This window comes from Marmota flaviventris, chromosome 8, assembly GCF_047511675.1.
Source record: "Marmota flaviventris isolate mMarFla1 chromosome 8, mMarFla1.hap1, whole genome shotgun sequence".
In the NCBI taxonomy this organism is placed as follows: Eukaryota; Metazoa; Chordata; class Mammalia; order Rodentia; family Sciuridae; genus Marmota; species Marmota flaviventris.
This window is the reverse complement of record NC_092505.1, coordinates 769,088-781,353: the sequence shown is the minus strand read 5'-3', so window position 1 is coordinate 781,353 and position 12,266 is coordinate 769,088. Positions and strand designations below refer to the sequence as shown.

At 52.3% G+C, this 12,266-nt stretch overlaps 1 protein-coding gene across 10 annotated transcripts in view; it reads left to right on the top strand.

Moving 5' to 3' along the window:
• The window catches only part of Pcbp3 (poly(rC) binding protein 3), a 221,859-nt gene that overhangs the window by 184,567 nt on the left and 25,026 nt on the right, over window positions 1-12,266 (top strand). For all 10 annotated transcript variants that reach the window (XM_027922249.2, XM_027922252.2, XM_027922251.2 and 7 more), the window contains 3 exons: window positions 821-853; window positions 1,224-1,340; window positions 11,768-11,899. In XM_027922249.2, the coding sequence (XP_027778050.1) occupies window positions 821-853; window positions 1,224-1,340; window positions 11,768-11,899 (282 nt within the window). The remainder of the gene's footprint in view (window positions 1-820; window positions 854-1,223; window positions 1,341-11,767; window positions 11,900-12,266) is intronic.

Here is a 12,266-nt window from a genome sequence, read left to right as displayed (position 1 = left end):
TGGTGAGGGCTGGCTCCAGCAGCCGCACAGCCCCAGCAGGCATTCCGCTCTGCGCTGGGGAAGCGGAGATATCCGGGAGCACTGCCACTCAGCCCGTTGGCACCCCTTCCTGCCTCAGGCTGCTCCAACGTGAGGCTGGTCCCTGGTGACAGCACAGGGGGAGGCATTCTTCCTTGGCCCTGGCAAGGCCCAGATGGGGACTTTGGCAGCCCCACCCACCACCCGCTGCCTTGGTGGCCAACCCATCTTCTGAGTATGTGACTCCAGGTCATTTTTGCTTGCATTCTCCAGAAGGTGGTGAATCTTCCTTGTGTTTCCATCTTTAAAAAGCAAGAGTCCCACAGGGAAAGGGCTGTGTGGAAGCTTGTTGCTCGTGAAGGAGAAGAGCTGCCGGGCACTGCCTTCCCTGACCATCTCTGGGTCCCCACGTCCCTTTTCTCCACTGCCACTGTTCTACAGGGGAGCCTCCAGTTGACCATGTCCAGCTTTCTCACATGTTCTTCTGGGAGAGGGCCTCTCAGGGAGTCACCACTCATGGAAGATGGTGCGGCCCTGCTGGCACCACAGTCTCAGTGCCACTGAGTGAGCACACATACTTTCCCACCCCTCAGCTTCCTCACCTGAGATGATGGCAAGGTCGTCAGGGACGGGCTGGCCCAGTGCAGGGCAGGATGGAGGCTGGCCCTGCTGTGCTGCAGGTGCCTCCCTCAGGACCCCACACAGCAGAGGCAGCTGCCAGAGCCAGGGACACACCAGGGCCACGTGCCCCACACAAAGCTGCCAGTGACACTTTTCCTTGTTGTCTAAATCTCCATTCCAGAAAGGGGAGACTGTGAAGAAGATGCGTGAAGAGGTGAGTGTGACTTGTCCTGACAGCATCCTGTACCCCAGTTGGGATGCGGGAGGGTCTGGGCTTCACCTGTCCTGGGGGGCCTGCTCATCCCACCCATGTGCACTGGGATGGAAAGCCTGGCCTGGGGTGAGGAGGGCCACTCTTCCCTCTGACACATGGCATTCAAGAAGGTTAGATGAGTGGGGCACAGGCATCCTTAGGGATGGCTTAGATTCCTTTTGTTAACTAAAGTTTCCCGCTAACGGAGACTAGTGGAAAGAGCCCCACTGCTCAGGGCCAGACACTGGGCCATCTGTGGCCTGGAGAGCCCAGGTTGGTACTGCCCAGGTGGCTTTCAGCTACTGCAGCATTTGCTCTGCCCTTGCCCTAGAGTGGTGCCAGGATCAACATCTCAGAGGGAAACTGCCCGGAGAGGATTGTGACCATCACAGGCCCAACGGACGCCATCTTCAAGGCCTTTGCCATGATTGCGTACAAGTTTGAGGAGGTGAGGTGCACCTGTTTGAGCCCTCTGCCAGGCAGGGAAGGGCAGGCTGAGCCAGCTCCTAGGGCACAGGGGCCTGGACAAGGGCATGGCCCAGACCACCTAGCACATCCTCCTCTTACCTCCTCTGCCTCCCAGCTACTCTTCCCAACTCCTGTCCACCTGGTGAGGGGCCAGCATCCCTCCTTTCTCCCGAAGCCAGCCACTCGTAGCACCTGTACTTTGGAGAAGCCCACCTCACTCATGGTTGCTCAGACCCTGCCCCTATACGTCCAGCCTGACCTCAAAACACACCACACTGACTTCCAGGGCTGCTGCTCACCCCCAGGCTGGGCCACATGGCCCTGCACCAAGCCCCACTGTCACCACCCTTGTCCTGCTACCCCACCACCACAGCCAGCCTCCCAGGAGAGTCAGTGTGGCTGGGCTCCAATATGGACAGACAGAGCTGGAGACATGGGGTGTGTGCTTGTCTGCTAGTGGAAGTGCACGTGTGTGTGTGGCACTGTGAGCTTTTGACGGTGAGTTAGAGCTTAGTGTCTGTGTGTTTCCTCTTAGTGTCTTGATCCAGAGACGGGGATTGAGCCAGGAAATTAAACTTCTCTGTCAAAAATGAGGATGGCCAAGTAATGAGGCAGACTTTGTGAAAATAAACAGGGAGCCCTCTGAGAACAGGCAGCAGTGTCCATGAAAGTGGCTATGGCAAGGGATTGGCCACCGTTTCTTGTCACAGGCAGGGCAGGAAAATGTTGCATTGTAGACTGAGTGTGGGTCCCAGGTGTGCAGCTGGTGGCAGCTGGGGCCTGTGAACTGGAGGTGACTCCCAACCATCAGAATCCCATGTGAGTTACTTAGGGGTCATATCTGCCTGCTCTGGCTGGTCCTGGGTGGGAGGTGGGAAGCTGTGGTCACCAGCCAGGTCCTGACCATTGTGGGCCAAAATGCTCACAATGTGCTCGAGCTGTGCTCGAGCTCCCTGGGCAGGCTGCTGCAGAGGTACAGGCCAATACCCTCTTGCCACTTGTGGCCTAGCTGTCCCCAGTGTGCAGAGCCAGTGTCTTAGTCTCCCCTTCTGGTCACTCTCGCCTGGGGTCCAGATTTGTTCATGCTCACCTGTGCTGGGAGAGTCATGACCTTTGGCCACTATGCCATCTCAGCTGTCCGTGATGAGAGTGGTTGCACTGACACACATGGGACTCTGGATAGAAACAGCCATGACCACTGTGACATAAAAAAAAGTGGTGTGTCCCTGAAAGGTGCACTGGGTCCATGTGCCCCAGGGCCCAGGCTGCGAGGCTTGGCGAGCCAGTGGTGTTTTCCCTCCAGTGATGCGTGGCTTGTGCCCTTGATCCTCACCCAGCAAGTGTTAGCCATGCTGCAGATGCCACCATGACCAGCCAATAAGAAGGGTGCCAGCAGGTGGTCGGTCTGCCCTACCCCTAAGCACTTCTGCCAGGGTCAGTGGTGGGTCCGGCAGTCTTCTCATTGTGTGGTTCCCACAGGGAAGCACTGCTTTGGCTGTGCACTGAGCAGTAAGTCAGTTATTCCTCCAGAAGAGCTCCTGAGTGATGAAGGTGGCCTTGTGTTGGGACACAAATCTGAATCAGAATTCCCAGCCACAGCAATTTGTAGGATCAAGGTCTCCATGCAGAGAGGTCTCATAACCCTCTTTCCATGAGGTACATGAGCTACCAGTCAGTCTAAGACTAACAGGCCCTGAGATTTCCTGGTTTCAAAGGCAGCAGTGCTGGCAGAGTCACCTGGAGGCCAGGAAAGAATCGTTGCTCAGGACAGAGCTGAACCAAGGCTCTGTTGGCTGGTCACACACGGTCTGCAGACGTCTCTTCCATTGCTCTGTGAAGGTTGTTGAAGTCAAATTTAGACTAACCAATAGATTTTCTCACTGATCAATAGACATTTGTATTCCTAGAAGGTAGGTGAAACTAGCAAAGTCACAACTAGCTGACTTATGTAGGGTCCCTTGCCCGTGTTTGTGCAAGTGGAAAAACCGTCAGCTACAATACTCCAGTATCTCAATCGACAACACTAGAATTACCAGGCAACAGTTACCATTATTGTTATCCTGGGGCTCTGGCAACCAGTGGCACAGAGGGTGGACGGTAAGATTGAAGACCGTGGTGGGATGTGGCATGATCTAAGGTTGACACTGAAAGCAGTATGTTGGCCTAACAGATACCATATAGTGAAAAGAAAAGAGACGGGAGCCATCATCAAGGGTACCAGCCAGGGGCCTGCTGGAACAGGAGGAGTGTGTGTTGCTCAGCTTCCCGTCCCTGTGACAAGGACCTGAGCTGTCAACTTATAAAGAGAAAAGGCTTATTTTAAAGGGTCAACGATTGGGCAGAACCATTGCTTTCAGGCTTCTGGTAGGACATGGGCAGCATGTGGCCAAACAGTTCACCTAATGGCTGGGACACAAAAAGGAGAAGAGAAGGAGAATGAGGTCCAACAGTTTCCTCAAAAGCACCTCCCCAGTAACTTCAAACCTCCCAATAGGCCCTACCTCTTAAAGATTCCACTGCCTTCCCGCAACATTAAGCTGGGAATCAGGCCTTTAACACAGGGATGTTGGGTGACCTTTGCATTCCAGATGCAAACCATGGGAATTCACACCTGACCCTCAAAGGCTCATGTTCATCTCACAATTCAAAGTGCACCGAGTCTATCTCCAAGTGTCCCCCAATCCTTAACTGTTCCTTAACTGGCACAGGGTGAAAATTCCCATTCTGAAATGAAGGAATAGGGGAATGATAAGGAAGTATTGGGCCAAAGCAAGACCAAAGCTTAGCAGGGCAAACATTAAGTCCTATAGCTCTAGGTCTGGCATCCTAGGCATAGTCTGGTGGGATGTGGGCCCCAAGGAGCTGGGCAAGCCTGCCCCTGGCTTTCCTGGTTGCCGCCCACATAGCCTCTCTCCTGGGCTGGCTCTGCTTCCTGCCTGCAGTTCCCTCAGCAGTGTGTTTCATGCTCCTGGTACCTCTAACGTCCTGGGGCTTCCTTCCAGCTTGGGCTTCACTCTCACAGTTCCACACAACACCCTGATGCTTGTAGGGACTCCAACCCTGCCACACAGGCCTGTCCTCCCAGGCTTTCCTTTGAAATCTTGGTGGCAGCCTCCATAACACCGTAATTCCTGTATTCTGCATGCCTGCAAAACCAGCAACAGGGATGATGCGAGGTCTGCTGCCAGCCTGAGCTGTGCCTGGCCTGAGGGCCTGGCTAGCTTAGGTAGTCCTAGATGGGAAGGGTTCTCTTTTCAAAAGGCTCTGCCTTGGAAAGTCTTTGAAACAAATTTGCACTTATACAACTCTGAACCTTTGATGACTAGGCCTTGCCCATTCTGAGATGCCCTCCAGGCATCCTTCATATTGTCCTAGTGTAAAGCACTTGACTTTTTAAAAATTGTGTTAATCTCTTTAGCAACTGCATCCTCCTTGGCTAAACCTTTGCACAGTCTTCTTTTCTGGATGAACTGGAAGTTTTCCAAAACGTTTTGCTCTGTTTTTGCTCCTACTTACTATAAATTTGACCAAAAGCAGCCAATAATTCCCTTATTGCTGCCTGAATGCTGTTTTGCCTTGAAATTACCAGTATCAGATAAACTAGTCTGTCACCATTAAACTCAGTCTCATACAAAGTCTCAGGGCGTGAACAAAATATAGACAAGTTCTTGTCTAGGATGTAACACAGGTTGGCCATTAGTCCAATTCCCAGTAGAGCTGTCATTTCCATCTGAAGACTCATCAACCCAATCTTCTCAATCTGCGTTCCTATCAGCATTCCGGTCAGATCCCCAACCAGAATCAGCCATTAAACTCCCCTTAAAGCATTCTAGTCCTTCTTCAGTCTGATTATTCAAACTTCACTAAACTCTTTCCCTAAACCAATCCCCAAAGATTGTCCACTTCATCAGTTATCATCATAACAACAGCCCCACTTCTCATAACCCATTTTTCTGCTAGTAAGCCTTCCATTACCGTAACAACTACTTGAGAGAAATCAACTTACAAAGAGAAATGGCTTATTTTAGCTCAGAGTTTTGGACGTTTCAGTCTACGATATGCAGAATTTTTGCTTTTAAGCCCCTGGTGGGTTAGGGGAGGTGGGCAGCATATCATGGCAGAAGCAAGTGGCGTAACAAAACCAAAGGCACACCCACGGTGACTTTATACTCCCAGTAGGCCCCACCTCTTACAGGCTGAGGACCAAGATTTAACACATGCCCCCTTGGGAGACCTTCCAGATACACATTATAGCAAATGATTATAAGCAAATAAAAACCAAAACAGAAATGAGAAGGTGTCCTGGAATGACATCTTAAATGGAGACTGTCCACTGTCAACAACTTTCTATAAAGGGCTTGGTCTATTTCTGAAGGGTAGCTGTTTCTAGAGGCACTCTGACAAACCAGTATGAGTCCTCCCTGGCATGATACTCTGAAAGGTCCCTAAGAACCCATTGTGAGTCCCCTTTGGTGTGTCTTTCTAGAGGGTCCCTACACTGTGAGGCCCTCTTTGGAGTGATGGTTTAGGGTTTAGAGAGTCTGTGAGGACCTAGTATGAGTCCCCCCTGGTGTGAATTTCTAGGGGGTCCACGAGACCCCAGTGTGAGACCCCCTTGGAGTTTTTTCTGGAAGACCCCTGTGGAGCCACTTATGCTGATAGGCCTCTGAGTGACTTCCTAGGGTCTGTGGACTGCTGAGTCATGGTCTTGGGTGAAGTTGTGGAGCTCCAGAACCCACAACCTGGAGTCTCTGCTGCGTTTGTTTCCAGCAATGCCGTAGAAGTCCCCTCCCAGTACGGTTCCAGAGCAGCTGCTCTCTGGTCTTTTGTTAGGAGATAAGCCCTCCTGATGGAAGATCATGAAGAGGGTGTTTGGGAAGCAGCCTTGCCCTGCTGGTGATGGGTGGGAGTATGGGTCCCTTACCATACATTGCCATTTCTGCCTGCAGCAGGACAGAGCCTAACATCAGGGTGGAATCCCTGAAGGCCTGGACCCTCCAGTCACCAGTCAATAGTGGCAGAACCCAAGGGAGTGGACTACATGGCCTAAGGAAGCAGAGACTGTGGAAGTTTTTGTTTAATTTGCTTGTTTTCTTGTTGTTGTTTTGTTTTGGTACTGGGATTGAACCCAGGGCCTTGAGCGCGTGCTAAGCACATGCTGTACCACTGAGCTACATCCCAGTCCTCAAAGTGTTGGTCATTTGAATTGTCACTGGTCTTTCCAGCTTCCCAGAAGATTTGGATAGTATGACAGTGTAAGTTTTCATAATGGTTCCCATTAAGTGGGTGTCCTGAATCATTTATCGTGTCACGTAAAAATGGGCAAACACCAGGTTGGAAACACAAAACCAAGCAGTTTATCACAAGCTGTAGTTTTTCAGAAAGGAATGTTCCACACATCCTGAAATAGACAGTGCCATAACTGAGACACCTCACTCAGCCCAGGGAGGGAGGAAGCTGGTGAGCCACCCCAAGAGCTCAAGGCCCACAGCCGTGCCTCATTTTCACAGTTCCTCCAGGACTATGTTGTTGACAGGTGACACGTGGCCACAAATGCCCTCACTGTCTCACAGTTTCCTGCCAATGTGGGTTTCACATAGTGACCAATGTATCTGCTCCTACATGAGTAGTTTCAACAGGCAACTCCGCTAACATCTGTGTTTGTCATTAGGCACCACCAGCCAGCAACAGTACTGGAGTTCACCTTGGGAAGGGGTCATGCACCTCCTGTCCTTCCTTCCTCTTCAGTATTAGGGACTTATGCTGGTAGCTCACAGCAGCATCTCTGAATGCGCACAAGCACATCCTTGAGGGGTTTAGCTAGAGGTACAGCCTTAGTCCAAGAGGTGTGTCTGGTGTGATGATCTGCAGAGCGTTTCCCTCAGCTTCTGTGTTCTCCCTGTGTGCAGTCATGGCTCTGGGAAGCAAAGCTGTGTCTCAGCACCCTTTCCTCCTAATGTGTCGATGGGGCTCCAGCAGAGGCGAGAGCCCCAAGGTCATGCTCCTCTGAAAGCGTGCCTTCTCTCTGGTGGTTGACAGGTGCTCATGAGTACAAGTCCTGCATCTGGCTGACCTTGCTGGGTGGAGCCCTGTGTTCTAAAGGAGATGAGGCTGGTGATGTTCTTAATCTGCCCTGGCTGCCTCCATAACCAGGTCCCACAGCTGGGTGGCTTAAACAATAGGCATTGTTTTCTGTTTTGGAGGCTGAAAGCCCAAGATCAAAGTATCATGGTGCTTGGTTTGTTCCTAGGCCCCTTCCCTCAGATTGCATATGGCCACCTTCTCATGGTCCTATTCTCTGTGGGCACATCCTTGCTGTCTCCCTCTTGTTATCAGGACCCAAGCCTTACTGGACTAGAGTTCACTCTTAGGACCTCATTAGAGACTCCCTCTCTAAAGGGTCACAGTGGGGTTTAGGGCTTCCTTGTGGGTCCACATCACCCGACTTAATGACCTCCAGCTTCAATTCTGAGGAAATTGGTCAAGTTGCCAACAGGGTCTGCCAAGGCCAAGAGGCAGAAAACAGAACCCTCCCAGGTTTCCTGTCTTCTACACAAGGTAGGAGATCATCTCATATGACATCAGAACCAAACCACAAAGGAATTGTGGGTTTTGCTCTTGAGGACCTGGAAGAGGTGGTGGTGCTTCAGTGCCCCTGGGCCGGCAGTCCAAGCACCTGAGCCCAGTGAAGGTGCCCAGATGTGGCTGTCCTGCTCTGCAGACGCACTGGTGAGGGCAGGGCTGAGGCCCACACAAGGAAGCAAGTGACTGTAGGAGCATCTAGGGAGGGTGGTACTCTACCTGGACTCAGGCTCCAGGGAGACCGCTACCTAGACCTCCACACACCCAGCTCCAGGGTCAGGGGAGGGCAGGAAGGAAACTGGTGCTCTTCCCTGATCTGTACCAAGGGGGCTTTCTTTCTAGGATAGGATCCTCCTTCCCCAGTGATGCCTCTGCTCAGTGTCCACATGTGCTTGTCCGCAGCTGGTGGCAGTGAGGGGGCCGCCTGCCTGTGTGAGCTGCAGGGCCACAAGTTCATTTTGGTCCTGCCTTATTTTGTTCTAGAACCCTCTTAAATATTCTGCCAGGTGTTGTGTTTCAGCTACAGGATCACAACACACACACACACACACACACACACACACACTCCCTGTCCTAATTTCTGTTTTCAAATTAGGTTTGACTCTGTTGAGCAGATGGGATGGAGAGGGACTCCCAGGCCCGCACTCCTCAGCCTGACTGCTGTCAGAGCTTGCCTTCCAGTCTTCCCAGAACCCAGGGGTCTCTTCTTTCCCTGTGGGCACAGTTGTTCCAATCATTTCCATTGGAAGTGTTTGGATATGGCTTTTAGGAGACTTTGCCCTGCTACCTTTTCTGACCGTTGGGTTTATTTGTGGGGAGAAGGTCAAGTTGATATTACCTAAGGTAACCCTGAGTCCTGTACCCAGAGAGTTCCAAATTCTTCTGTTAGTTGCTGATCTTGTCTGGGTTTGGAGAAATCCTTCATCATAGCTCTTAATTCAGCTCTGGTTCAGGTTTAAATTGCCTATGTCACCAGTTTGGTTGGGGGATTCTACAAGTACTCAGCATCAGGGGTCCTAGGAGCATTGTTGGGAAAAGGCAGAGGTGGAGTTGGGGGGGGCGGGGGAATGTGTTGAAAAGATGGGAATCGGGGCAGGAGGTGCTAGAGGGCTAGGAAGGAGGACCTACTGGATAGCATCTGAGGTCTGTCAAATTATTTATTTGCTTTAGCCAAAGAATCTTTCAGTGAAACGATTTTTAAATCAGAATTTCATTAGGAAACCTATTCACACTGATACAAAAAATGCTGCTCCACTGGGCATGAGAAACCTTGTCCACTTTTTTTTTATAAGGCGATATCCATATATAGGGTTTAACCCAGGGCACTCCACCACTGAGCTACAGCCCAGCCCATTTTTATTTATTTATTTATTCATTTTTTTTTTCAGTTGTAAATGGGCACAGTGCTTTTATTTTATTTATTTATTTTTATGCAGTGCTGAGGATTGAACCCAGTGCCTCACAGGTGCTAGGAAAGTGCTCTATCACTGAGCTACAGCCCCAGCCCCCCATTTTTATTTTTATTTTGAGACAAGGTCTCACCAATTTGATTAGGGTCTCGATAAGTTGCCACGACCAGCTATAACATTCCTCTTGAATGGACCGTTATACTCAAGTCTAGTGTCCCCAGAGTGCTCACCAAAGGCCCGAGTCATGCTTGGTGGAGAGACACCACAAATGGGCAGGTGTGGAACCAGGGCTTCAGTGGGTGAAGTGGCTTCAGGGTTCAGGAAGAGGAGGCTTAGATCGTGGAAGCTGGCAGCAAGTAGGACTGCAGCCCACATACCTTCAGCCACCCCAACCCCATCAGTGGAACCGAGGGACAGTCCCTCCACATCAAATAAGCTCTTAGCACAGACAGTCGAGAGGAGGAGAGCTCCATCTGAGAACCAGGTGTGTCCATGTGGATGTTAGTCCAGGATGACCAGCTTGTGTTTGGCCCTGAGGCTCCTCGTCATGACCAGCAACACACCGAAGCCAGCAGGGGGATGGAAGGGCGTGACTCAACCCACCAGGGAGGTAAACAGATGGAACCAGCTGCCAGACCAGGCCCCGGGCTGGGAATGCACAACCCAGGAGCTCCGTGCCTGAGAATGGGTCCGGACCCAGAGCCAACTCCGCCATGCTCACCTGGCAGGAACAGCAGGCACAGGGCCTCTGGAGAACCACACCTGGGTGGGAGCGGGGTCCATGTGGAGATGAGCAAGGCTACCTGGATGGAGCAGCAGAGGCCACATGTGCAGGGCTAGCTATGGCAAGAGGGCTGGCCACCCTTACTTGTGCGGGAGGTCAACTTGTGCTGAGCAAGGGCAGCCTTCGATCCGAGTGTCCTGGGAGGGCCGCTGCTGGGAGCAGAGGCTGGGTCACAGAAGCAGAGCCTCCTAGTGATGGATTGGAGCAAGTGCATATTTTCGGGTGGTCCTGAGTGGGAAGCAGGGCAAACATGAGGGAAGCTGCAGTCCTTGGCCAAGCACTGCAAAGGCTCTGACTTGACTTCCTGTGCTGGGGACCACAGAGGTTGTGGACCCAGCTCCCTGGGCACCTACAGCCTGGCCCAGGCATTTGTCTTTGACTCTCTTGTCTGGCTTCTCCCCCTGCCCCAGCTGCTTCCTCTATAAGCAGACTCTCCGGTGCCGGAGTGACTTGCCCACGTGTCACAGGGTTTTCACACGCACAGAGCTGTGCAACTTCCTGGTGACTTCCTTGTCCAGCCTGCAGGCAGAGAGCCCCCTGGAAGCTCCCTTTCCACTGGCCCTGGCAGGTCTGCTTTAAAGGGACACCTCTCTCCTTGTCCTCATGCACCTCCTGACATGTCACTTTAGAACGATCTAATGTGCTACTTTTCATGACTTAATATTGTTTTCAAAAAGAAGAGAGGCATGAGTTGGTGGGGAGTAAATTGTTACACAAATCATAACTTGGAAAGTGGTGGAGCCCTGTGAGGGACCGTTCCTGAGACAGCTGGGCACGTGGAGAGCGAGCGCACGTGGGGAGCCCCTCTGGATGTGCTGCACACTGTGGTGGGGCCTGGGTCTCCATAGGTCCTTGCTTCTTCACAACCCAGACACTGGAGGTATCGCCTGCCCCATCAGTGGCCAGCCTGAACCAGAAGCTGGATGTCTCCTTTGTGTCAAAACCACAAGCTGAACATAATGGCTACCCAGGCAGGCCGGCTCCAAACCCATCATCATACCTCTGCTGCCCTTCGCCTTCTGACTCATCTCTCACCTCAGTGCGGGGCACCAGACAGCCACTTTCCACCCTACACCTCCAACCCTTGGCAGTCACGCTTGTCATACCCACCCCAGATGGTCTCTGCTCTGCAGTGCTCCCACCTCACACGTCTATCTGTGCAAGCCTGGTACCCCCAGGCCTTCAGACTTCTTTTCTTTTCTTTTTTTTTTTTGGTACCGGGGATTGAACTCAGGAGCCCTCAACCTCTGAGCCACATCCCCAGTCCTATTTCGTATTTTATTTAGAGACAGGGTCTCACTGAATTGCTTAGCACCTCGTTTTTGCTAAGGCTGGCTTTGAACTCGCGATTCTCCTGCCTCAGCCTCCCAAGCCACTGAGATTACAGGTGTGTGCCACCAAACCCGGCCACAGTTGTCCTTTTGATCTGTGTGCCCTGCCTGAGGTCTTCTGCAGCTTGGAGACCACCCATCCTGTCCTCTGTGTCCCTTCCCCATGGGGGAGGGATTCATGGGCCCTGCAAGGTGCATGGGGCTGGTGCAGGGCACAGATGCTGTGCACACTCCTCTCAGTATCCCAACCATGCAGCTGTACTCACTGATGTGGTGCCAACATGCATCTTTTCCTCCCTAGGACATCATCAACTCCATGAGCAACAGCCCTGCTACCAGCAAGCCCCCAGTGACGCTGAGGCTGGTGGTCCCAGCCAGCCAGTGCGGGTCCCTAATTGGCAAAGGCGGCTCCAAGATCAAGGAGATAAGGGAGGTACCAAGATCTTCCCCACCATCTCTCTGCACGTCCCCTATGCAGCCTGCCATCACTGGCACTAGCTGTTGCAGGTTCTGATAGCCTGACGCTTACATGCAACAGGGACAGTCAGTCCAATGAACTAATGAAAAGTGGAGTGTGGGGGACCCACACAGTGCACCTCGTGTAGGGAGCAGCCCTGCTGGCGGTTAGGGAGGGTCTCCAGTCCTTCCAGTCCTGTGGCTCTGGGCTGTGCTCAGGCCTGAGGGCTTTGGGTCCCCGCTCTGAGCAGTGCTGATGGAGCCACAGGAGGCGTGGGTACTCACACACACCTGACTCCAGGAAAGCTGGCCTCCCCTGACATGGGAGGCACCACCCACTTGAC